This window comes from Orycteropus afer, unplaced genomic scaffold, assembly GCF_000298275.1.
Source record: "Orycteropus afer afer isolate SDZICR_OR568_19922 unplaced genomic scaffold, OryAfe1.0 scaffold00323, whole genome shotgun sequence".
In the NCBI taxonomy this organism is placed as follows: Eukaryota; Metazoa; Chordata; class Mammalia; order Tubulidentata; family Orycteropodidae; genus Orycteropus; species Orycteropus afer.
The window spans coordinates 574,303-600,985 of NW_006921910.1; the positions used below are offsets into that span (position 1 = coordinate 574,303).

The following is a 26,683-nucleotide window of genomic DNA, read 5'->3' on the forward strand; positions in this document are numbered from 1 at the left end:
CCTGAAGCTGTACTTCCTGTCTGAGAAACCTTGAGTGGTTTGTCTTGGCTGGAGAGGCCAGGCGAGGGCTTGGGGGAGGTGGGTCTGGGGAGAGAATCAGGGCCTGGAAAGCGAGACCTGAGAATCAGATATGGAGTCTGGGCTGGCCTCAGCATTGGTCAGGGTTCTGAGCAGAGAAGTGACAAACCATTAAAACCCCCACCCCAGGTCCTAGGAATGAGGCTGGGGTCCTGCCTCTCTTGGGAGAAGGGACCAAATAGGGCAGATCTGGGAGATGGGGGTAGGGACACATGTGGGTTGGGGGGTGGGAGTTGGCGCTGAATTGTGCTGGGAGGGAGCAATATGTTCAGACAACTGGTGCTGGGCTGCGTTTACCCAACAGCCAGCCTGCCTGGGGAGACAATATTTGAAAAACACAGAATTGAAACTTGGACCTGCTGAGGGTTGGTGACTCTGCAGAGGTAACTGAGGTGGCTCAGACACTGCCCTAAGCTGGCTTCCTTTCTTTGTCCCTCTAGGAGGGGCTGCAACTTTTCCTTGGTACAAAGTCCTTCTGCCTATCTAACTTGGATCCCTCCTGCTGTGATTATTTCAGTAGAAGTAGGCCCTGCTTCTCTGCCACTTCTCTGCCCAGTACTGTCCCTCTTTTACTTCGGGCTGTCTCTGTGTGTCTTGCTCATCTCCCTCACTTTCTCCTATGCTCCCTGACTAAATCAGGTCCAGATTTCTCTGCACTGGGAAGAGAAGTTTGACTGGAGTAGGCAGGGACAGACTTTGTTCCTCCAGGTGGGAAAGAGAAGGAGCAGCCCCCTTTTTGGGGATGAGTGCAGAAGAGATAGCCTGTTGGGGGCCAGGGGAGGGCTCCAAGATCACCTGCTGGGGCTGTGCCCTGTGAATGGAATTCAGGATTCTGAGGGGGTGGGAGGAGTTTGGTTCTCCAGCAGCCCTAATCAGCTCTGGTGACCTCAGGCTGCCTACTCTTTCCTGATCTTCAAGCCCATTGTTAATTTCTCCAAGGCAGAGAATGTGTATGAGGTTTGCACACTGTGTCATGGCTCCAGGCTAGGGGTATGGGCAAGGAGGAATCTATCATCCTTTTTGTTTAAATGGGGAACTAAGGCACTTTGGGTATAGGGAGATGCTGGTAGGTTGGGACTCCCTCATCTGCCTTACATTCTATTCTTGGTTACCCTCTACCAGGTGTCTGGAGAGAGAGCTGAGCCTGCTTCCTGGGCCCCTAGGCCCCTCCCACAATGCCTGTCGCTGGTCTCCTCCTCTGGGCTTCCCTACTGACTGGGGCCTGGCCAGCCACCCCCACCCAGGACCTCCTCCAGGCCACACCCCGGGTCCGGCTGTCCTTCAAAGGTAAGAAGCTGCCTTTCTCTTCCCCAGGCGCTGTCCTCTGTTCACAGCACTTGGCCCTGCTGCGTGGGAGAGAGGAGAGATCAGGGCCAAAAAGGACAAGCTGTTATTTCTTAAGTTAACTGATATCTACTATGTTGCTCTAAGTCTTTTTTTCATATGTGAAATATTTCATAATGATTATTAAACTAACAACAACAACAACAGAAAGACAAATTGTGCCGCTACATGGGTTGCTCTGGGTATGTGTATGTGCAGGGATGGGAGGATGGAAAGCCTGGAGTCTGGCCCACTTAGACATTTTAGGAAAAGGGTCTTGAATCTGGGTACCTTCTGGGGTCAGACTGTGAGGTCCTGGGCTGGGTTGTTTAGGATCTTCAAGTTGTCTCTCTCTGCAATGATTCCAAATCTATGTTTGCTAAGACCCTTCTTCTCCACTGATGTGTACCTGGTCCTGCCGTGGGCAGCTCAGGCCAGAGGGACAATCAGGCAGACCCTGGGGCCTCAGGAAGTCTGAGGGCCCGAGACCTGCTTGTTGGGGTATGGGCGCTTGAGAGACCTTTTTTATGGATGTCTAGGTGGAAAAGTTTGGGAGTTCTGGTAGGATAGTGGCTAAGACACTTGCCTGCTAACCAGACGGCTGGTGGTTCAAACCCACCAGCCACTCCTCGGAAGGAAGGTTGGGCATTCCTACTTCCGTAGTGATACTGCCTCAGAAACCCAAGGAGGGGTCGCTATGAGTCAGGTATGACTCGACGGCACATAACAACAACAACATAACAAGGTGGAAAAGATTCCCAGGAATCAGGGAGGGTGCTATTATTGGCTGGAGGGCTAGTGGGATCCACCTGGTGGGTTCAGGGACAGTGCACCCTCCTGAGATTCCCAATGAGCACTCTGCCTGGAAATTCACTGGAAGGTTTTAAAGATGGGTTGGGGCCTGCAGAGTGAGAAGCTGGTCCCTCAGCCCTGTCACCTCTGGGCAGGCAAACACAGGTACTCCCAGGTGCACAGGTGGCTCACTCACTGGCCACTTCCTCAAGAGTGTCTGCCTCAGCATTAGGACCCAGGGGACCTAGAATCACTGCTGAGTCCTGAGCCTCAGCCCCTCTCCCTCTCTGGGCCCACGGTCACTTTGACTTTGTTCAGCCGCCTGCCCTGGGTGGGGCTGACTAGCCCTGGCTGGGCAGGTTTCCGGGCAGGCAGCCATATTGGGGTGAAAGGCTGGGCTGAACTTTCCTTCCTCAGGCTCAGCCAAGGCCCAACCCCCACCCCACCAAGTCCCCCCCGCCCCCCCACGGGGCCCCAGCCCTGGCCTCATCCCACCCCTGTGACTCAATGGGAGGAGGGGGAATGAGCTGCCTGTTACGATTTCTCTCAGTCACCAACACAATGTTCTCAAAAGGGGTCCTGTGGAGGACCTGAGCAATGTGCAGGGAAGAGTTAACCAGTTGTTGTTGTTGAAGCACCTCCCCCAACATGTCCCTCAGGCCTGGGAAGGTAAGATACTTATTTGCTAATACCTCCACCCTCCCCTGGTGGAATTCCTTAGAGCAGATTAATAGATCTTGAAGGGGCCAAGCCCCCACCCCTGCCACCCCATCCCCTTCCCAGCCCAGAGGGAGTGATGTGTCCCCTTCTGCTACAGACTGTGGACAGCTCAGTCTCCACACCTCTGGGACTCCCGGAACCCAGGTTTTCACTCAAGGTGTTATTTTTGTCATCATCCTGGAGACCAGTGAGAAGAAGCAAGAGGGACAAGACCTAGGGAAGTTCTGTTGTAAACCTTCTCAGATCTCCAGGGGCAAAGAGCAGAGGCTTTTGTTCCTGTTTCCCAGAGAGAGAAACCGAGGCTCAGGCAAGGGCAGGGCCAAGGTCAAACAGGAGGCAGAGGCGAGGCCAGAAATAGAACCCTGGCATCCTGGCCTTGCTGGCGCCCACAGCGCGTCAGGTCGATTCCCTCTCAATTAGCTCTGAAGCCGACACCCGCAGTGACTAAAAGCCCAACTCACCTCTCAGGCTGGCGGCCAGCCTGCGGTGCTGACACAGCCTGGGGTGGGGCTGTGGGATGCCCGGGGCTACCCCATCACAGAGACCTCTGTGCCTCGGCACACACAAGTTCCTCTGCCCGGAGTGACCCTCCCTGTTCCCCACTTGCCTTTGTGTCCTGGTTTTATCTTTAGATGTCACTTCAGTTCAGCAGCTACTTGAGGACCTACTATGTGCTAGGCCCTCTGCTGGGTACTGGGTACTCCACAGTAAACAAGATAGGGGGCTCAAACTGGCTGAAAGGACAATAGGTACTTAGCTGGTCAGTGTCACCGAGGAGCCCAGCATCTACCGTGCACCAGGCCCTGTGCTCTGCCCCCATGCTAGATAGTCTTAGCTGGGTCATGTGCACAAAGGGTGGCCCTTAGCAAGCAGTAGTACTTCACCAAGTGTTTGTGGAGTAATAACAGAGACCTAGAGAAATGGATCCCACAGCCAGGCCAGATTCTGGGAAGGGGAGCCTCTTCCTCCAGAGTAACCACAAAGCACAGAGAAGACTGCTTGCAGAAGCACTGATACTCACTCTGGCTGTGCCTCAGTTTCTTCATCTGTACCTCAGATGAATATAGTAGCTAGCACACCAGTCCTCAGGGGCTCAGGCTAGGCTTCCCTCCCTCCTGCCTTGGGTCCTGCTATTGCTGGAAGCTGCCAGTTTAGACCTGGATTGGGCTAGACCCTCCAAGCCAGAGGTGTTGGCATGAGGGACTGTGCTGCCCAGGCAGATAAAGGAACAAAGGCAGGAACTGGGCCAGGCGTGGGCTTGCTGCCCGCCCATCCGCCTGGGCACCCTGGCCAGGTCTAGAGCTGGGAGGGCCTGAGGGAGGAGGAGCCCAAGGTTCAGTCAGATTTTAGGACCTCCTATGGCCCATCTCCTAAGCTTCCATCAGCAGCACAGCCAAAGTTAGGTAAAAGTGAGGTGTCAAGTGAGGAAGATTTCCAGAGCAAGTGAGGTCTTGGATTCCTGGCTCCTGAAAGCTTGTGGATGCTTGGGGCTAGAGAACCTAGGCAGTGGGACCTTCTTTCCTCTACCCATCCATGCCTGGGCCTGGGGTCCCCTTCACTCAGAATCACAATCCAAGGCAGGAGAAGCCCTCCTTCACCTCCACCATATGACCCTAGGCAGCAGTGGTCCCACCAAGGTACGAGGGGTCTCCCTGGCTGTCTGGTGAAGAATGAGGCTCAGAGGGGTTCGGTGGCTTCCCAGGTCACTCAGGAGTGGAATGAGATTGAGCCTGGCTCTGCCTATGCCTGCTCCTGTCCCAGGACTGAGAGTAGCATGTGGAGTGGATGAGAGGTTCAGGGTTTCAGGATCTGTGATGCCAGCTTCAGCCTCTCAACCTCATTTTCCAAGAAGTGGGCAGGGGTCTTACTGGGCAGGCTCCCCATGTCCTGTCTGGAAGCAGCAGCACTTGGGTTTGCTATTTCCAGGTTGTAAATTTAGCCCTTGAATATCCCTGCCCCTACACTCAGCAGATCCCCTAGGAAACCCCCTCATTTCAGAGACAAGGAAACCAGGGCCCAAAAGAAAAAAGGACTCCTTTGGCTGGGGCAACGGTAGGTTTGCTCAGTGAGGAAGGTGAGTGGGTGAGTGCCCATCACTGCCTTCATAGCTACCTCAGCCAGGCCTCTGGGGCTAATGGCCCAGAACAGTACCATCATACACATCATTTGTGTTGGCAGCAAAGGACCAAAGTCACCAGATCTCCTTGTTTGGAAATGAGATGAGAGGTTGGGAGGGGTCATAGCCTATTTACTTCACCCATAAAGGGGGTGAATATGGGTGGAGGCAGAAGTGCCTTTAGCAAACCTTGATCCATTGTCTCAGGGGGGTTGGTTGAAGAATTAGAGAGCTGGTCCTGGCTCCCAGGGACTCTGGGACCAAAACCAAACCAAGGCATCAAGCCTCAGATTCCAGGGAATGGGGGAAGGTAGGAAAGGAGGCCCAGGGACATGGAGACTAGGGATCAGGCACCAGGGAGCTGGGCAGGGGTCAGGTGACTCTGACAACTACCATGAAGTTTGGAACTGGCCAGCCTGGGAGGGGCGGGTGTTCCGGGATAAGCCATGATGAAGCAGGAAGGAAGATCCAAAGCATGAACTTGAGCCCAGATCCCTGCATCTGGGATCTTGGTTTTCCAGGAAATGGGAGCCACTTCACTCCTGAAAGGGGACTTCAGAAGTGGCTGCTTCAGGAGTTGGGAGGTCCTGGGGGCTGCCCTACCCCGGATGGCCAGCAATCAACCCTAGGTAAAGTGGAGACAGGGTCTTTGTGCTTGCCCGAGAACCTGCCTGAGCCCCAGCCTGAGATAGTGAGGACAGGGCTTGGGCCCTTCAGCTGTGGCCCTTCCAGGTCCAGCCAAGCTTCAGATGGGACCGACACTGTTGGGGCCTCAGCAGCACAGACCTTGTCTCTGGTTCCCTGGCATGACGCCTGCCCCTCCCTCCCTGGCTCCAGCTTCCCTTGGCACCGAGCGAGGAGCTGGTGTATGCTCAAGGAGTAAATCATGTTCCTTGGCAGCCCCCGCTGCTTCGTAATCATAAAGAATTTAAAGAGAAACCGCTGAGATAAAAATCTCATCCCGGCCCGTAAAGGCATCTTTTACTCTGTGGCTTGCCGGCGGTAGCCTCTGAGTGGGCTCTTGGCTGTCTGCACCTGTGTGTGTGCACCCTCTGACCCCATTACCCATCCTGAGGTGGTGATGGTCCCGGAGATGTCTGCAGGGCTGTGGGGACCTGGTCCCTGACTGTCAGGAGACCTCCAGCCCCTCCTCAGGACAGGGAGAGGAACACTTGTATTTGGTGTAATGCAGAGGAGGTGGTGGTAATAGAATCAGGCAGACAAATTCTGATTCTGCCCTTGTCAGCTGTGTGACCTCGGACAAGTGACTTTGCATCTCCCAGCCTTGGTGTTTTGCTGTGTAATGTGGGGATGCCATTGGCCCTGTGGAAGAAGCATCTTGAGAACTCTGTCTGCCTTGCTAGTATTCTGGCTGTGGTTTGTTGTTGTTTATTTTTTCCATCGAGTCGATTCCGACTCACGCTGACCTCATGTGTATCAGAGTAGAACTTTGCTCTGTAGGGTTTTCAGTGGCTGATTTTCAGAAGTAGAGCACCAGGCCTTTCGTTTGAGGATCTTCTGGGTGGATGCTATAGTCCAGTCTCTCAGCAGCCAAGTGTGTTAACCATTTGCTTCCCGGGGACTCTTTAGCTGTGGGTAGACCTTGGATCATTAACTTCAGTGCCTAAGGCATTTGACTGCTAACCAGAAGCCTGGCCGTTCAAAACCCCCAGCCACTTCTTGGAAGGGAAATTGGACAATCTACTTCCATAGAGATACTGCCTCAGAAACCCAAGGAGGGGTCGCTATGAGTCAAATCAGCTCGATGGTAGTGAGTTTAGTTTTTTTTTTGGTTTCTGGTGGTGCAGTGGTTAAAGCATTTGGCTGCTAACCAAAAGGTCAGTTGTTCAAATCTACCACCTATTCCATGGGAGAAAGATGAAGCAATCTGCTTTAGTAAAGAATTGCAGCCTTGGAGACCCAGTGAGGCAGTTCTACTCTGTCCTATGGGGTCACTATAAGCCAGAATGAACTTGGTGGTGGCGGCTGGTTTTTTATGTTCCCACTGTCCTGTCTGTTAAATGGAAGTAAGAATAGTACTGACCTCATGAGGTTGTTAGAAAGATTGACTGTATCAATATGGTTACTGCGCTGCTAAAGTGAGTCTTAGTAACCAGAAGCTACACTGATAGTGGCTGGCTCATGAGTGCTGATCCAGGAGGTTGCCCCAAGGAGTCTCACACCCCTCCAGAATTGTGACATTTGGTAAGAGAGACATTTATGAAGGGCTGCAGTAGGGACCTGAGCCCTGTGGCATGGAGTAGAGTCAGTAGGTGAATTCCTACCAAGGACATATCCAAGCAGGCTTCCTGGAGACAGCTGCATCTTTGGCAGAGAAGGGAGATTGTGAGAGGAGAAGAGCAGGAGCAGGGGTGTGAGTGGTGCAGTGACTGCTGAGAAAAGTGAGAGGCTGGATCTTGCTTTTGGTTTTAGGATGTAGAATTTGGACTTTCTCTTTGTGCATTTTAAGTTCTTTTCTCACGGCAGAGGTACTAAATATGTACTGGGAAAAATCCAACAAGAGATGCATTAGTAGGGAGTGGCAGCCTCTAGGGGTGGTTCCCCCGAGATCAGCCCCCAGCCTGGCTGGGGCACATGGTGCTCTGCAATGACCCTCTCTGAGAATACTGTCCTGGCTCTTGTCCAGGGATGGCAAGATCTGGGCCACTCACTTGGGTATCTACATGGCTGGGCCGATAGCATGTTTTCCTGACCAGGCCTGCTGCTGTCCTGGGAATCTGAGCCCCGCCTCCAGTGAGCCCCTGGAGCCTTGGAGAAGCAGAGAGGATTCCTGCTGCATTTTTCTTAGAAATAGCAAGAGGGCCTTTGCCAGAGGCCTGGACGCCAGAAGACTGTGGTCTGAATCCAAAGCCTTGTTCACGTGGGTTCCTGAGCTTGGCAGGCCTGCAGTAACCCCCCACCCAGGCTCTTGATCAGCCCCAGGGAGAGAGTAGAGGCCACTGGAGTCACCAAGGGCCTCCTGGGTTCTAGACTCTGATCACTAGTCTTGTCCCAGCAAATGGGTAGGGCCTGGGTTGGGGCTGCTGGCCTAAGATCCAGGTAGCCCCTTTTCCCCATTCTTTTTCCTTCCTTCCTTCCCCTGCCCCCTTTTTCCTCCTCCAACTCCCTTGTCATCATGCTGTCCCCTCCTTGGCTTCCTACCCGGACATGCTCTTTCCTCTAAGGTTCTGTAGCCAAGGGCTTTGTTCCTTCCTACTTGGAACTGAGTTTGATGCCCTCATTTCCCTCTGAGGGCCAAGCCCACTGACCTGTATATCTGCGGGTCAGCCAGCATGGCTGGCTCCTGGTGACTTCTGTGGGTCACACTCTACAACTGGATCAACATGACTTCCTGTCCCAGCAGCTGACCTCTGTGGCACTCTCATTGCCTTCTCTTGTCCACTGGGTCCTTGGGTCCTAGGCTCCCGACCCAGCTACTGCATCCTCTTAGGCTGACCCTGAGCACACGTCTTTCTATTCTGTGCCTCAAATCCCCATCAGAATGTTGGGGAGAGGGCTAAGCCCATCTGGGACATACTGAGACTCTCCAGATAGGTGATGTTGCAGGGACCCTAGGAACGTGAGGAGGGCAGCAAAGGTGGGGGCTGGACCCAGGGGCAGGGGGAGGGTCTCAACACCCACTGGCCTGTCGGTCCCATCCTAGCCTGTCTGTCTGGGTGATTTATCGGAGTAAATGAGCCGTGGAGAGTTTGTTGTCTTTTGCAGTCACGGAGGAGGAGGAGGTGGCAGAGGAAGGAGTGAGGGGTTTCCGGGCCAGTTCTGGAATGTGGAAGGAGGGGTGGGCCCCTGAGGCCCCTGGAGCTGGAGACTCTGACTAGCCTTTTGCCTCTCCCCACCTGAGAAATGGATCCGTGCAACCCTCCCCCTCGGGACTGACCCCTCTTCCTACTTCTCCAGGCTTCCTTAGGGGCAGGCACATAGCTATGTGAGCTGCTTGCATGACCGGGCCACCTCTTCCACCCCACTGGCCTATACCGCAACCCCCCCATGCCAGGCCCTTTGGTCATACTGTGTCCTTCCTAGCTGGCTGGAGTGCTGACCTCTGCCCTGTTGGTGAATACTCAAAAGGTGTTCCTTCAGCCAACCATGAGCACAGTGAGGGTCATGGGACCTCCCAGGCTACTGAGCCACCAGCCCTGACCCAGAACGATCGAGAGCCATGGGGGCATGGTGAGCAGGGGTCAGTGGAGGCCCCAAGGTGGGAGTGGCCCCCACCTGCTGGGGCAGAAAGGCTAAATCCATGGACATCCTTGGGGGAGGTGTGGAACTTCTGGTTCCTGGCTGGTGGGTATGCCCTGAGTGACCTATTCCTCCTTCCTTTCTGCCTTCTCCTGTTTGAGGAGCGTGCCAGAGTCCATCCCCTCCTGGGCGGAGCAGGTGGCCGCTGGGGCGGAACGGGCGTGGGAACAGCATGCCTAGGCCTGCCAGCCCCAAGCCCCTAGTCCCCAGCCCCAACCCCCAAAGTGGGAAGGGAGTATCCATGAAGCTAGCTTAGTGGGCGGCCCTGGCTCGCTCATCTTGGACTTGGTGTTTACTGAACAGCTGGAATGTTTACAGTAGCCCTTAAGAAGGGCCCCCTCGTACCAGAGGATTTCCCATCTTGAGGGTCCCATTAAGGGCTCTTCTGAATTCATCACCACCCCACACTCCTGGAATAGGCGTGTTGGTGGATGTCCCATCTAAGCAGGGACTGGGTCACCTGCTCCTCTACCCTGAGGAGGCTAGGGCAGGATCTTTATGCTCCCTTCTCCTCATCCTCATGAATGTCCCTTAACTCTGGCCTTTGCTCCCTCTCCCCTGGAAGAGTGGGCATGTCCCAGGAAGTGGTAGCTCTAGATGATACAATACGGTAACTGGGTCCCCAGTTCAGACATTTAAATTAAATTCAATCAGAGCAGTTATTGAATATAAACACGCAGAGTCATTTACATGTTAATTATGTTGAATGGGCTATGAGGCCATAATTAGTTGCTAATTGGGTGAGAGCGCTGTAATTGGTTTTGTTGGCACCGACCTGGCTCACCTGACATGAGGAAGAGGGTGGGGCTTGGATGGCTCCTGGGGAGGCCTCTGGGTCTCTAATTTGGAGAGCCAGGGCCCAAGAGCTGTGATGGTTGTGGGTAGATACTGACTGGGGCCAGAGGAACCTGGAGTCTACTCCCCTGGGCAGGGACAGTTTAAGTCTACCACAGAACCTGGGTCTGGTTACTAGTGAGGTCTTTATCCAAAAACCAACAGTTGGGGAAAGAAACTGGAGGAGGCAGCCCCTGGGTCAGCAGTGACATCCCCCCTCCTGCCTCAGTAGGGTCTGAGCCTGAATAAATGATGATGTCCAGGAGAGAGTCCATGGGGGCACAAGGCAGGTATCACTCTGATATCTTCCTGCAGATGCAGGGGAGCTCTGGTTGGTCTGGCCAGTGGTTAGAGTCTTGGCCATTGGGGTCTGAATGGGGCTGGTATGCTGGACAGGGGGGAGGCTTTGGGCTGCCCTGCCCCCAGCTCAGCCTGGCTGGAGCTCCCAGTGTTGCAGGGCTGTGGCCAGGGGCCGAGGCCTTCCGGCTGGCCGCTCATTAAAAGGGGATTAGGCCAGGAGCCAGGGGCCAGCCCAGTCCCCAAGCCTTCCTCTGAGGCCTTTCTCAGCTTTGGGGAAGTGATAAAGGGGCTGAAGGGCCACCCCTCCCCAGAGCATGTGAGGGTGTCTAGGAGGGACTGCTTGGGGTCTGCCACTACCATCACTATATTCTTTTCCACCTCAGTTTCCCTCTTCAGAAGGGCGAGAAGTCTGTCTTTCCAGCACTGACAAAGACCCTGGCCAGCGACTCCCCACCCCAAACATTTCTCTTCAGCTCAGGGATTAGGGCTGGATCAGCCCACATGAGGTCAGAGGTCAGGGCTAGGCTGCAGGGCCCTGTCCATCACTCTTCTGGTACCCAACACAGCCGGGGGAAGTGATGCTGTCAGTCAGAGCCTGCTGCTTTGTGGAGCTGTAACCAAGGGGGCGGGACGCCCACCTCTGCTCCAAGACCCTCTTTTTTGCAACAGCCCCTGTCTCACTGACAGCTGACCTGGTGTCCTAGAGACAGGCAGCAGGGGTGGGGGACCGCCCACTCAGGGGTCCGGGGATGAGGGTTGTAAAACCGCCTCCCCAGGGCCCATGTCCACCCACCACCTCCTTCAGATGAGGGCTTCCCAATTGCTTCCCAGAGATGAAAAAATAGAGACCTTAGGATTGAGCCCCTATGCCCTGAGAATGTTTCTGCCTCTGGACTTTTGCTGGCCATTCTGGGCCAAGACCATCGGTGTGTAATGGCCATGGGGGAGAGCTAGAGGCTGGGAACAGCTGCGGAAATGAGGTGTCTGATACCAGAAAAGGCTCTTCCTTCCTAGAGACGGGAAAGGCCTTCCCGGATGTCCCCCCACCTAGCTTATGCCTTGGTTGGGCTTAAGCCCAGGAGGCATCCCGCAGGCACACCCCCTCACCCAAGGGCCTGGATATCAAAGTTTATCCAGTCCTGAGTCCTGACAGCCACAGAACCCTCACTTGTGCCTAGCCCTCTCCTCTAATATTGCCATAGGAATGGGGGAAGGGTTGCAGTCCTGCCACCATAACCACACCTGGGACAAGTGGGGCAGAGATGGATGGGGACAGGCCTGAGGACATGATCAGACTGGGTTCACAGCAGCCCTGACCTCTTCTCACTGATACCTCTTTGGGCCCCTGAGTCTCCTTGGACCAAGTCCTTGCCCCTTAGGGGAGCTGGAGACCAGTGGGGTATTGCCCCTGCTGACCAGGGGTCAGAAGTGACAGAGGAGAGTTCCCAGGACTAGCCAGGGCTCCAGCCCATTCACCAATCTTCTGCCCTGAGTCATTGTTCTTCTGCCCAGAACAATGAAGATCCTCGGTTCCTGGGCCTAGTTCCTTTGCTTGAGGTGGGAGTGGGACAGTATACCACTTGCAACCCTTACCCTGTGACCTAGGGTGACCACTACTCTCTCATGGGCCTTAGTTTTCCTACCTGGAGCTAGGGGTACAGTGATGTCATGGGGCCCCTTGTTTCAGTTCTTCCCTATGATCTGGCATGAGTGGGGTTTATATCCTGGTCATGAATTGGCAAGGCCAAAGCCCTATACCCAGTTCTCTCTGTGACTGTCACCCACCTCTCTCTGCCTTAGTTTCCCTTTCTGTAGGATGGGTTAAGGTAGATGGTTTGAGATTTAGCTTTTGCTCCTGTAGGTCAGGGATGGTGCAGACAGGTTGGAGTAGGCTGGATGGGTTGGGATGAGTCAACAGGAAGCTCCTTCTTGCCCCATTGCTCTCTCTGCTCCCCTCTCCAGTACTGGAAAATGGGGTAGCAGGGATGGGAATTTGGAACCTCATTCTTCTCCCTTCTCCCCCTCCCCCCTCTGCCCTCAGGGCAGAGACTGCCCATGAAGTGTGGTGGGTGAGAGGAGGGCCCAGATGTAAGCATCTCTCTAAGATCACTGTATGCCTCAAACCCTAGGATCACTGTGAATGTTGATAGTAGAAAGGTCCCAAGAGATAGTCTAGATTGGAAACTGAGGCTTAGAAAGCCAGTGTCCCCACTGGGGCACAAAGCCCAGGCCAGAGCCCAAACCATCACTGAGGTTTCCTGACCCCTGGTCCCACCCTTTCCCCATCCTCACACCTCCCGGGATCTGCCCCCACCCCCACCCCAACACACACACACGGTTTCCACAGTGACTGAGACATCACGTCCTGTGATGAGAACCATTGACGCCATATCCTGTGGCCACTGGTAGGGATCCCGAGGGTCCTGAGTCACGCACCCTGTCATGGAGGAAGAGTCACCTTCCGGCCGTGGCCTTCCTGGCGAGGCTGTCTCCAGCAGGATTGGCTTCCCTTGGAGCTCCCCTCCTTCAGCCAAAAGTCCAGTGACCTGGAGGGGGGTCCCACATACATCCAAACACCTTGGCATTTCTCTTTCCTTCTCTGTGCCGTGATGCTCTCATCTATAAATTGGATATTGTGAACACAAGGCTTCCCACAGAGTGGTGCTTGATAACTGAATGGAAGCCCCTCCCCACTTCTGTCCAATGACAGATTGGGGCTGGGAGGTGGATAAGGCAGAAAGTTAAAAGGCAGGATGTTGCTCAAGGCTAGTCTCCTACCCCCTCTAGGTCTCAGTTTCCTCATCTGTTGAATGATTCCTGCCCTGCCTTTCTCACAGATCTGGAGCTGGGGAATGCTGGGGCTTTGGGCTTGGATGGTAGTCTTAGATGTGGGGTTTGGGCCCTGGGACTCATAGCACAACAGAAAAGGAGGATCTAGATTATTGAGGTCCAAGGCTGGGAGGGGTGCGGGCTAAAGGTTATGACTCGTTGGATCCCCAGAGGCTAGATGTCTGGCACTTTCACCCATCCCAGATGCCTTTGTGTGAGTCTGAAGGTGCCCCTATGAAAGCCGCCCCCCCCCCCGCATTGTGCCCAAAGCATCCTGTAGCCCAGCTGGATGGGTAAGGGCAACATCAAGGCCATGCCCCCAGCTGGGGTATAAATAACCCCTGGCAGGCCATCCCAGCTGGTGGGGGGGGGGCTCCGCTGGCAGCCCTGCTTCCTCTCTGGCCACTTCCCAGCCCTGGGGGTGGTGGAGTGTTTACTTTCCTGTTGTCACTATGGCTGGGTGGCCAGGCAAGGGACTCCGAGTGGCCTGACAACAGATGCGGGACAGGTGCCTGGGCTTCCCTACCCAGGACTTCAGAGGCACCGCCGGATAGGCCGGTAAGGCCGAAGCCAGGCAGGGATCGGCCCTTTGATCCTTGGGCGTCCCTGCGTCCCAGCGGTTGACCAAGGTCATCACCTGTATTCCCTTGTCACTGTGAGTCAGAGCTGGGCAAGGCAAGGCCTCTTCCTGCACCCTAGCCTTCTAGTGAGATCCTGGTACTAGACATAGGCTCTGGGACTGCTGTAGGAGCCCCCTAGCCTTAGCCCACTTTTATCCCACACCCATCTTGGAGTTCTGTCTGAAACTGCTCTCAGAGAAAGCCTCTCAGATCCCTCTGCAGGGTCCCTAGCACACAGCAGGGGTCAGAGTCAGCCAGGCCATTCAGGGACAGCTGCCTTGTGTGGAGGGCGACCTTGAAGGATGGGATGGGGCCACCACCGCTGCTTCTGCCTTCAGGCTGTCCAGCGTCTCAGACCTCAGCTGTTCTCCCCTTGCAGGTGCATGGCCCAGGCCTCTCCCTTGATTGCCCCACCTGTGAAATGGACTCTCAGCTGTGGGAAGGGGGATGGAATGTGTGTGATCTCTTTGGTGAGCGCTTCCTCTGATGCAGGACACGTCGTGCATGTGTGCATACCTGGGTCATGTGTATACGTATGTGTGCTCTTCTCTGTGTTGTCATCTGAGCCTCCTATGCTGGTGAATATTCATCACTTTCATTACAATCCTCCTTCTCCTGCTGAGCTTAAAATAGCTGGGGGTGGAGTAGGGGTTTGCCAAGGGGACCCTCTGCACCCCTCTCACCACCCCCATCTCTGCCCCACCAGAGACAGGTTCCTAAGCTTCCTGGAGTCCGGTGTCTGACATTGGCCAAGCTCCTTCCTGTCCTTCACCCCAGGAAGGAGGGCTTTTCGTCAGCAACCTGGGAATGGGCGGGCCTAGGCTACTCAAAGGTACAGGCCCCAAAAGAGAAAACAGGATCCATTTGGACCCTGCCCCTAGCCCTGGGGACTCTCCCACACAGGTGGAGTCCTCTTTCCCTGGGAATGACTGCTCCTGGTTGACTTAAAGTGGCCTGAGAACCATTAGCAGTCCAGTGGGGTCAGCGTAGCCCTGCCAGGCTCTGGAGCCAACCTGGCATGTCTAGGTGGAGCCACTACGTGCGTGTGAGTTCTGGAGTCCCTCACACCACCCCCAGGGCTAAGGGAAGTGGGAAGTCTGTGGGGCAGCATGGCTCCAGCAGGGGCTCCCAGTATCCTGCAGTGGGGACCCTTCTGTGTGCCAGCTTTGCTCTCAGCTAGGGGGTAGGGGCAGCTGGGGTGAGGACAGGGCAACAGGGCCCTATGCCAGTGTCTGGAGGCTGTCCTGGCTGCACACTCCTCCCATCCTCACTCCCACCTGTTCATTAACCCTTTTAACCCCTGTGGGAAGCTGACCCAACCCTGAACATGGGAACATTGACCTAACCGGAGCCTAAAGAGTCTCTGATGCCATCACGCGCCCTGACCTGCACCCACTGCCTTTTCATTGGGAGCCAGATGAATCAGGGGTTTAGCTTCGGGTGTGGCCCCTTCCCTAGCCTACCCATATGCTCCATTTTCTCCTCTCTACCCTGGATAGGGACTAGAGAGGGGCCACAGTAAGTTCTGAGAGAGGACCTGGGGGCTTAGGCCAAGAGTGGAATAGGGGCCCTGAGGAACTTGAACCTCAGCCCTGCCACTTCCCTGAGGAGGCCTCTGTCCCCACTCTCTGAAAGAAGGTATGGCTGGGTGGTCTTTAAGGGTCCTAACTGCTGCTCTGATTTCCATCCACAGAGCTTAAGGCTACAGGAACCGCCCACTTCTTCAACTTCCTACTCAACACGACTGACTACCGAATCCTGTTTAAGGACGAGGACCATGACCGCATGTACGTGGGCAGCAAGGACTATGTGCTGTCTCTGGACCTACATGACATCAACCGCGAGCCCCTCATTGTAAGGGCGGGCACAGATGCAGGCCATGGGGGACAAGGGTCCTGGGACCACGGGGCTGAGGGCTGCGTCTAGCAGATGCAACCTCTGATCCCTTCATCTCTGGTAGATCCACTGGGCGGCCTCCCCACAGCGCATTGAGGAGTGCGTGCTCTCAGGCAAAGATGGCAATGTGAGTGCTGAGGGCCCCACAGGTGGGATAGGGGCTGGGTGACCCAACCCCCCAGGAGTGAATGGGACCAGGCAGGCACCTGGACACCTTCATGGCTCTTCCTCTGGCCCCAGGGCGAGTGTGGGAACTTCGTCAGGCTCATCCAGCCCTGGAACAGAACACACCTCTATGTGTGTGGGACAGGCGCCTACAACCCCATGTGCACCTATGTGAACCGAGGCCGCCGTGCCCAGGTAAGCTGCATCCACCCTGGCCCTGTGCTGCCCTCCCTGGTGGCTGTGTTCCAGGGTCCTGATGGGAAGATGGACTTGAACCTCAGCCCTGCCACTTCCCAGTCCTGTGACCTTGGACAAGTGATTTTGCTCATCTGTCTGAGCCTCCAATTCCTCATCTGAAAATGGGGCTACAGGTCGATGTGAGGAGGAAGCAATGAGCTAATCTTCTCAAAACTTTTAGCGCTGTGCCTGGCATGTAGTGAGCACTCGCTCCATACATGGCAACAGTTCTCTTGGCTATGCCTGTGGTCAGCACCCCTGCGGCCAAGCCAGAGGGCCTGGCGGGGCCTCAGCATCAGGGGGCTGGATGCCTGGGTCAGCTTCTACTGCGTGGCCTGGGGAGAGCATCTTCCTCCCCCCGGTTCAGGAGCTTGGGGGAACTGCTCCTGCCCAGCTCTGCCCTACCCTGCCTGCTTCTGCACTTTTCCATTTCCATGTGGGCACGTGTGTGAGCTGATGTGACCTCATGGGGCACGTGTGACAGTGACAACTGAAGGGGCACATGTGTGTGCGGGCCTGCACCAAGTCTGTGTGTATGTGTGTGCGTGCATATGTGTACTCTGGGATGCATGTGCTCATGTGTGTGCCTGGTATGTGTGGCATAAGAGGTTGGCAGCCCGAGCCCGCTCCCCCAGCCCCTGCCCCCAGCAGCTCTAACCCCTGTTCCTCATCTCCTCAGGCCACGCCATGGACCCAGATGCAGGTGGTGAGAGGCCGAGGCAGCAGAGCCACTGATGGTACCCTCCGCCCGACGCCCAAAGCCCCACTCCAGGTGGGCCTCATCCTTCCAGGCTCTCACCAAGCAACACTGCTCTGAGCTGAACTCATCCTGGGCCTTCGGCCAGGAACGTACACCCCAGGCCAGCCTCCCCAAGGTCTTTCTGGACCTTAGTGCCTCACCCCTTCCCCGAAGTGCCCACAGGCTTAGAAGGTATTCCCTGCTGGACCCATATCGGCCTCAGTGTGACCCCTGTAGGCAAGGCAGGAAGTCATGGTGCCATCAAGTGGGGAGGATAGTCACCCTGAGGACAGACATCAGAGGCTCTGCCACTTGCAACATATGTGTGTACACACACATGAGCACACACCAGCATGCACTTGGGCACACATATGTGCACCCTCAAACCTATACCTGACTGTGCCCAGAGTGAGCCAATGGTCCACACATGTAGTCACACCCATTGCTCTCAGATGTCCATGGCAGTGCCTCCCACAGGTCACCCAGTGAACACTCAGGGGTTTCTTCCCCTGGGGTGGGGAGGACAGAGCTATCTGTCCGCTAGTGACCTGGGACTGGGTTGGGGGAGCTGGGGCTGGGCAGGGGCGGGCAGGGGACAGGGGCTGCCAGTGAATGATGAGCAAGTGGTCACTGGAGCATGTGTCCATTAGGGAGTGCTGCAGAGCAGGATGGACGCAGACAGAATGTGTGTCTGTGTTGTGAGCAGTGGTTCCGAGTGCTGGCTGTGATGTGTGCTGAGTTGTGTGTGCAGCCCCTATGTGTGCAGAGTGTAACCGGAAGCAGGCCTGTGTGCACCTTCCCATCACCATCCCTGCCACTGCTGCTTCCTCCTCCGTCTCTGTGCCTCTCTCCTTCCCTTCTCTCCATCTTTCCCTCGTGGCCCATGAGCTCATTCTGGTCCTACTGCCTTCACCAGCCTCCCTCCTAGCATCTTCAGGGCTGAGCCAGGAGGCACAGGGGACTTGGTGAATTCTGTGTGGTCCAGGCTAGACCCCTCAACTCCTGACTCCCTGGGGAGAACTATGGAACTGGGAACTCTGCCAAGGGGCAGGGAAAAAGGCCATGGCCTACTAGTCCCTTTCTGAGGACCACAGGTAGGGGACGCAGCTTGGGGATGCAGTGACCTCAAAGCCCCCTGACCTGGTAGGACCTGATGACAAGGACAGACCCCAGGCCCTCTGTCGGTGACCCTTGGTCAGGTTTGCAGCCCTCCTTGGCCCAAAGAGTTGTACCTCTATGGCCTAAAAGGGCCCTGGGCAGAGTCCTCCTGAGCCAGTTGGCATGAAGGGGCTTTAGTCCCACCTCATGGCCCTGAGGTGGGGCCCTCCAAGACCTGATCTTCCCTGAGACCTGAGACCAGGAAGAACCACCCTTGGAACCCATAGCATTCCTACCCTGGGAGACCTGGCTGGCTGGAGTTCAAGCCCGAAGAGATCTGGGGGATGCAGAGGGGACCTTCAGGATGGGCTCATTCTTTCCCTGGGCTCCTGATGACCCTTGCTTGCACTCTTTGGCTGTGGGACCAGCTTGGATGGTGCTGAGGCCCTCTCTGTCCTGCAGGATTACATCTTCTACCTGGAGCCTGAGAGACTCGAGTCAGGGAAGGGCAAGTGTCCGTATGACCCCAAGCTGGACACAACCTCAGCCCTTATCAGTGAGTGCCCCCACCCAACCCCTGTCCGATAGGCTGGACATGTGACCTCTGCATCTAGAATGGGGGTGGGGAGGGAGGACACCAATGTATAGTCCAGGGCTAAGAACAAGAAACCAGACCCCTACAGGGCCCCCCCTCTGGTGGAGGGAGAGGGGAGAAAGGCAGTCCCCAGGTGTTGAACTGGGGAGCAGAGCCCAGGTGATATGACCTTCAGCCCTTCCAGGTGGGGAAGCTAAGGGGCTAGATATTGTTGTTGTTGTTGTTATGTGCCACTGAGTCAGACCCAACTCATAGCGACCCCTTTTTGGGTTTCCAAGGTGGTATCACTACGGAAGTAGATTACCCAATTTTCCTTCCGAGGAGTGGCTTGTGGGTTTGAACTGCCAGCCTTCTGGTTAGCAGTCAAGTGCCTTAGGCACTATGCTATCAGAGCTCCTGCCCTGGCTTTAACCCAGAGCCCCCTAGGCCTGGCGAAGAGGACAGGCTGAGTCTAGATTATTTGTCTGGGAGGTGGGAGAGGCACATAAGGAGGCACCAATTGGCATCTCTGGCCCTATGGCTAGCTAGGCTATGTTTCATGGGCACCTGTCTGGGTAAGTTGAGGGCTCTTTGCTGAGGAGAGGTCCTGCCTCAGGAGCAGCTGCTACCCCCACTCCTAAGTTGGGCAAGCCCTCACTGACCCTGGCCCCTATACTCTGCCTGTTTTCTTCCTGTTGAACCCAATCTGCTTCTCAAAGCAGCTGCCAGGCACTGTGCCACCTCCAAGGCTAGGAAAGGCCCTTGGGTAGGGGTGACCATTACCCTCCCCTTGGCTAGGGAGGTAGCCCCAGCTTGATGGCAGAGCCTAGGACCAGGCATAGCTCGGGGAGTCTAATAGCAGAGACAGAGCCTGCCCTGGGGGAGTCTGAGAGGAAAAACAAGGAGTGGTGTGTTGGAGCCAGCTCAATGGTAAAATTTTCAGGAATTTTGTGAGCCGATTGTTAAACACAATATTATTAAAAGTTAAATTCTATAATTTTTTAATTTTAGTTTTTATTGTGATTTGGGTGAAAGCTTACAGAAAAAATTCATTTTCCATGCAGCAGTAAATTCCAGAAATTTACAACTAAATAAATTATATGAAAAACAAAGGTAACAAATACTCAAAACTCATTACTTCCTAATTATTTTACTACACTTCACTATTTATGCTCTTGAGGTTATTTATGTCTATTGTATCTGTGAGGTGAAAATACTATGCAATGGTTTTAGCCTCTCTTTCCAACTTTCAGTGGTGTCAGGTTAGTAGCTTGAAAAGGACCATTATAAGAGAGTATTTATGCCACAGGAATTGGCCATTGTTAGTAATCAGGTTTTCCCCTCACCCGGCCTCACCTTCCAACCAGTTGTTAACAGCTTACCCACACAACACTGGAGCTCTTGTCCTGGGGAATCTGAGGGAGAAGACAGGGTCCTGTCCTAGGGTCATTCAAGCCCCTTGACTGACCCACCTACCCACCTACAGACGAGGAGCTCTATGCTGGTGTGTACATTGATTTCATGGGCACTGACGCAGCCATCTTCCGCACACTTGGAAAGCAGACGGCCATGCGCACGGACCAGTACAATTCCCGGTGGCTCAATGGTGAGCACAGCATGCAAGACCTTAGATGCGCAGCGTGTCAGAGAGATCATGAAGAAGACTGACGGGGAAATCTTCAGCCCTGTGACTAGCTGGGGAGCGGGGAGTTTCTTGTGTGGGCAAGACCTGAGGGTGTTCCTGTGCCCAGGCATTCTGTTGGGGAAGAGGATGTTGTGGGAGGAAAAGTTTGCCCAGCTTATGGCCTACCTGCCCTCAGATCCTTCATTCATCCACGCTGAGCTCATCCCTGACAGCGCAGAGCGCAATGATGACAAACTCTACTTCTTCTTCCGGGAGCGGTCAACAGAGGCCCCTCAGAGCCCCGCTGTGTATGCACGCATCGGCCGTATCTGCCTGGTAAGCACAGTCCGGGCCCTTTGCTGGCCCTCACTGGGCCCAGCCCTGGCTCCCATCAGCTCTGCCCAGCAGGGTCTGGGAATGAGTGAGCTGAACTGACCACTGCTCCCTGCCCTCTAGAATGATGACGGTGGTCACTGCTGCCTGGTCAACAAGTGGAGCACATTCCTAAAGGCACGACTGGTCTGCTCAGTGCCAGGTGAAGATGGCATTGAAACCCACTTTGACGAGCTCCGTGAGTACCCAGCCGGCAGCCTATGGCTACAGCAGGAGGAACTGAGTTGGGGTAAAGGGGTAGTGTGCCTTCAGTAGGCCCCTGGGCAGGAGTGGGTGGGGCCCTGGGGCTCGTGGCTAAGACACACTCCTAGCCACTTTTCCCTCTGCCCCCAGAGGACGTGTTTGTCCAGCAGACCCAGGACGTGAGGAACCCCGTCATTTATGCCGTCTTTATCTCCTCTGGGTGAGGCTGGTGCCCAGGCCAGCAGGGGTGGGTGTGGCCAGACTCAGGGAATGTGACTTGGGGAGGACCCCAGCTTGGTGGTATGGTGAGCCATGGGGTAGGGGCAAGCTGGACAGGGGCCCTGGGCCGAGGGTCTGCCTTGCCCACAGCAGTGGCCTGCCCCACCCACAGCTCCGTGTTCCGAGGCTCTGCCGTGTGCGTCTACTCCATGGCTGACATTCGCATGGTCTTCAATGGGCCCTTTGCCCACAAGGAGGGCCCCAACTACCAGTGGATGCCCTTCTCAGGGAAGATGCCCTACCCACGGCCCGGCACGGTGAGGACCCCACTCACTCCCACCTCTCCCCTTTTCTTCTAAGAGTCTTGGTCCAGGCCAGGCTCTATAGACATTGTCCCCACCATCATGGTGCTCACAGACTGGTAAGGGAGGTGGCCCATAACACATAAATAAGCCCACCATGTACATACAGCATCAGCTAAGAAGGAACCCACAGGATCCCAAGACAAAGACGGTGGGCTGGGTTGGACAGCTACTCTGTGGAGGGCCCTCAGAGGTGATGTTTCTGAGCTAAAGGTCAAAAGGAATAGCTGGAGCTTAGTAGGAGCTTAGTAGGCAAGGAGTTGGGCAGTGGGCAGGGACCAGGCCTGCAGGGGCTCTGCAGTCAAATGAGGAGCTCCCTTTTATCTCAGTGTGATGGGCTGCTGCAGGGGTATAAGCAGGAAAGCGACAGGATCTGATCAGAGGCAGCAAGCAGTAACGGTTCCACATGGTCAGCCCTGAGAGGCTGGTCTCAGCATGCTTCCTCCCGCAGCCCTGGGAGGATTGGCCAGAGTTAGGCTGGCAGAAGTAGGGAGCAGACTGAGGGAACAGCATCAGGGAAAGGGGAGAGTGCCTGGTGCGTGCAGGGAACCTCAGGGCCTGCAGTCCAGCTGAGCAGGAAGGAGAGGGGTGAGACCGGGAGGAAAAGCCAGAGAGGAAAGAGACAGTAGGGTGGGGTGTGAGGACATGGAAATGGAGTGGTCAGCTCTGCCAAACACCACAACAAGGTCATGGCATACGAAGCTGAGGAGGTGGCCATGGGATTTGGCCTCTGTGGGACCTTGGGACCTTGGCTGGAGTGGGCCCTGCTGAGAGGTTGGGATGTGGGGGCACAAGCCTGGCTGGGGGATTTTGAGGAGAGGGGCATGTGGAAATAGTGGGGGCAGACAGTGTAGAGACCTCTCCTTAAGCTAATGGGTTCAGTGTGCCCCACCTGGGCGGGCAGGCACTGATGGGGCCACCTGCCCACAGTGCCCTGGTGGAACCTTCACACCATCCATGAAGTCCACCAAGGACTATCCCGACGAAGTGATCAACTTCATGCGTGGCCACCCGCTCATGTACCAGGCCGTGTACCCGCTGCAGCGGCGGCCCCTGGTGGTGCGCACAGGCGTCCCGTATCGGCTCACCACTGTCGCCGTGGACCAGGTGGATGCAGCCGACGGGCGCTATGAGGTGCTTTTCCTGGGCACAGGTACCCGCTGCTGCTCCTAGCCCCTCCCACGCTGGGCCCACTGGGTGGGGGGTGATGCTCCATAGGGCCTGGGACCTGCCCTGCTAGGGGTTGCTGCAGGTTCGTACAGGTCAGCTCTGCCACCCTCTTCATCTGGAGCCCTACTGCTGATTGCCAGGGTAGCTAAGGTCAGGGAGGGGAGACCCTGTTCCCATCCCCAGGAAGCCAGGAGAGCAGGGTCACTATTAGGGTACCTGGGGACCATGTGTAGACAGGAAATGGGGAGACAGATGTCAGACACTGGCAAGACACACAGGTCCACATACTGAGATGTGTATAGATGTACACACACACACACACAGCCATAGCTCTAGCACAGAGAAATACCTCCTGGGTCCTGTTCACTCCAGGGCCCAGAATAAGGGTCTGGAGTGGGAGAGCAGACCTTGACCATGACTTCCCTTGCTCTGGGCCAGTCCCCCCCAGACCTCTTGGTCTGGGCCCCTAATCCTGGGGAGACTCTTCTATTTTGGCACAGAACCCTTGCTCTGCTACCCTCAGGGGGTTTGGGCCATGGTGGGGGAAGGGGCTGAGGCTGGTGCCCCTCCCCCAGCCCCCCAGTCCCACTGAGGTCCTGCCCGGCCCGTTCCAGACCGCGGGACAGTGCAGAAGGTCATCGTGCTGCCCAAGGATGACCAGGAGATGGAGGAGCTCATGCTGGAGGAGGTGGAGGTCTTCAAGGTGGGTGCAGCACCACCCAGTCCTACCCTCCCAGCTGAGCCCCTGACTTCAGACCTCCAGGGCAGGGCAGGCAGGGATCCCCAGGGTACCAAGCTAATCTCTACCTTCTTCCAGGACCCGGCACCTGTTAAGACCATGACCATCTCTTCTAAGCGGGTGAGTCTTTGTCAAGGTGGGCTGGGATAGGAATGGCATCTGCATCCTCTTAGGATCATGTCATTGGCACAGGAGTGGGGAAACTGAGGCACAGAACAGGAAAAGGAAGGGGCCTGGGACCCTGCTGGCTGCTGTTGGGGGCTGGCTGTGGGGAGGGCACTGACGAGTCCCTGCCCTCACCCTTAGCAACAACTGTACGTGGCCTCAGCTGTGGGCGTCACACACCTGAGCCTGCATCGCTGTCAGGCATATGGGGCCGCCTGTGCTGACTGCTGTCTCGCCCGGGACCCCTACTGTGCCTGGGATGGCCAGTCCTGTTCCCGCTACACAGCATCATCCAAGAGGTGTGTACTCCCAAGCCCATGGGATTTCAGCCACCAGATCCCAGGCCTTGTTCTGGGGTCTGGTGGTAGATGTGACTTTATCCTGGGGGAGTCTGTGGGCAAGATATCACTCTGCCCTGGGGCAATAGGGCCCAGCCCTGGAGTCTTAGGGATACAGGCACCAAGGAGGAGGCACCCTCCTTTAAGAGCTGTCCTCATGCAGGCGGAGCCGGCGGCAGGACGTCAGACACGGGAACCCCATCAGGCAGTGCCGTGGGTTTAACTCCAACAGTGAGTGTGCGGCACCTTGCCACTGGGTGCTCCTCATACCACATGTGGGGTCCATGCAGCCCACATAGCTGGTCACCAGGCCCCCCACTGTAAGGATTCTCAGGTGGTCAGTGGGCTGGGAGGGGGCTTGGGATATTAGAGTGGGATGTCCCTGGCCCCCCTCTTAAGGAGTGATACCCAACAGCCCAGCCCTGCCTTTATGGATGGGTGCCCTTGTACATGCCCCTCGGGGCCTACCCCTTGCTGACTGCAGTCTGCCCAGAAGCAATGGTACATTCACTCAGCACCTTCTTGATACGCAGCCAACAAGAATGCGGTGGAGTCTGTGCAGTACGGGGTGGCTGGCAGTGCAGCCTTTCTGGAGTGCCAGCCCCGCTCACCCCAGGCCACTGTTAAGTGGTTGTTCCAGCGAGATTCTGGGGACCGGCGCCGGGAGGTGAGTTCCCATGACCACAGTCCTGCACCCTGGGTGCAGATAGAGGACCCCTTCTGCAGAGGAAGCTTCACGGGCCTGAGATATGGTAAAGACTAATCTGGGGCAGCCTTCACTCTGTACAACTCCTTCCAGGCTCCCTTCCTTGTATGGAAATTATTTGGATGAATCTTGTTATACGGCAACTCCATGGATGTGGAAAACATTTATAGGCATGCCTCTTTGTGTGAAAATTCCATATGCCCCACTGCTGTATATCTCATTGTATGGAAATGTCATGGGAGTGAGCTCCAGTAGATAGAAATTCTGTTCAGTAACTCTCATTTTATGGAAATGTCTTATGAGCATCCCTCATATGGAAATTCTATGTGGGTGCCCCATTTGGATATTCTCATCAAATGGGAATCCCATGCCTGTATGCTCTACTTCCGTAAAGATTTACAGCCTCAGAAACCCAGTGAGGGTCACCACGAGTCAGAATCGACTCAGTGGCAGTGAGTTTGGTTTGTTTTTGATGCTCTGTTGTATAGAAATTCTCTTGTACAAAACCCCTCCTGACTTAGAAATGTTTAAGGATGCCTTATTCAGATGCTTTTTATTCTATGGAAACCACATGTGGGTTTCTCTTGGGATATGGAAACACCACATGAGTGCCCTTACGTGGAATGACCACAAAGGTGTTCTGATCTGGGCGCTAGCTGGTGGGGAGTGGGTGGTCACACGGCCCCTGACCCCCTACTCCCTGCCCCTGCAGATTCGTGCAGAGGACCGCCTCCTGCGCACGGAGCAGGGCTTGCTGCTTCGTGCCCTGCAGCTCGGTGATCAGGGCCTCTACTCTTGCACAGCCACGGAGAACAACTTCAAGCATGTCGTCACACGGGTGCAGCTGCATGTGCTGGGCCGGGATGCTGTCCATACTGCTCTCTTCCCACCGCCAGCTGTGAGCGCCCTACCACCTCCAGGCGCAAGTGACCCAACACCTCCCTACCAAGAGCTGGCCCAGCTGTTGGCCCAGCCGGAAGTGGGCCTCATCCACCAGTACTGCCAGGGCTACTGGCGTCATGTGCCCCCCAGCCCCAGGGAGGCCCCAGGAGCACCCAGGCCTCCTGAGCTCCAGGACCAGAAAAAGCCCCGGAACCGGCGCCACCACCCACCGGACACATGAGGCCAGCTGCTTGAGCCCTACAGTGGCCCAGCCTAGTCCTCATCCCTTTTAATATAAAAGATATATAAATATATATATATATATAAAAATATATAAAATATCTATATTCTATACACACCCTGCCCCTGCAAAGACAGTATTTATTGGTGGGTTGTATATAGCTTGCCTCAGTGGCAGCATCGTCCAGCACCTGGACCCATGGTGATCAGAGACAGCAGAACACAGAGCCCACCTCACCAGGCCTGGCCAGTGGAGAGGACCAGGCCAGGACCAGGAAGTCCCCAGACTCAGGTGGGAGTCTACCTGCTCAACAGCCACCACCAGGATCTGTGGACAGGGGGAGGGAAGAAGCCCTGCCTGGATGGGGCTGGACTTCGCACCTGTGCCAATGTGTGTGGTCAAGCCTTGCTGTGGCACAGACATGGACTCGAGGACTGCTTTGGAGAGGGGGTGGGAGGGGTGGGCTCAGGTGCACTCAGAGAAGGGAACAAGGGACCGTCACAGGATGCCGGCCCCTGCCTGGGAAGGGGCACTCAGCCGAGGGCAGCACCTTCCTGGGTATTTATTCTCTATTTATTGGGGACAGGAAGAAAGGAGTCCTGCCTGGGTGGGGCAGTCTGTGCAGCCCTTCTTCCCCTTCCTGCCTGTCTAAGACAGAGTTGTCCCATCTCTTAATTTTTCCTGTGCCACCTTGATTTGAGGCTGGGAAAATAGCAGAGGGGCCAGGCATAGGCAGAGCTGAAGGGAGCAAGCCAGCCCTGAGGGGAGAGGGGCTTGGGGCCTGCAAGAGTCTCTCCAGGGCTCTTCCTCTGCCCACCACTCCAGGCAATGGATGTAAATAGCTCTGGGGGCAGTTGGGTAGGTGGGTGGGGGCTCCTGGCAGCCCTCTGCTGCGCAGGCCACAACACCCTGGGATTCCATCTTGCTAATAAACACTGGCTCTGGGACTGGACTCCAGCTTCTCTCCTTGGGGGGGCAGGGAGGCAATGGCTCAGCCCAAGGTTCTGACCCTTCATTTCTGTCACACACCCCCAAACATGGCCTGACCACCAGTTCCAAGACTTCTTTTGCCCCAGCTTT

The 26,683-nt window shown here is 55.7% G+C and overlaps 1 protein-coding gene across 1 annotated transcript; it reads left to right on the forward strand.

The window, feature by feature from the left end:
- Window positions 1–1,253: 1,253 nt before the first annotated feature.
- On the forward strand, window positions 1,254–25,603 carry SEMA3F (semaphorin 3F). The gene is made up of 18 exons (XM_007951982.2): window positions 1,254–1,365; window positions 15,566–15,726; window positions 15,833–15,895; window positions 16,009–16,128; window positions 16,850–16,942; window positions 18,470–18,563; window positions 20,068–20,187; window positions 20,402–20,541; window positions 20,662–20,776; window positions 20,932–21,001; window positions 21,173–21,317; window positions 22,293–22,515; window positions 23,147–23,235; window positions 23,350–23,391; window positions 23,578–23,735; window positions 23,938–24,005; window positions 24,308–24,441; window positions 25,193–25,603. The coding sequence occupies exons 1-18, from the start codon at window positions 1,254–1,256 to the stop codon at window positions 25,601–25,603; spliced, it is 2,358 nt and encodes a 785-aa protein (XP_007950173.1).
- Window positions 25,604–26,683: the final 1,080 nt, after the last annotated feature.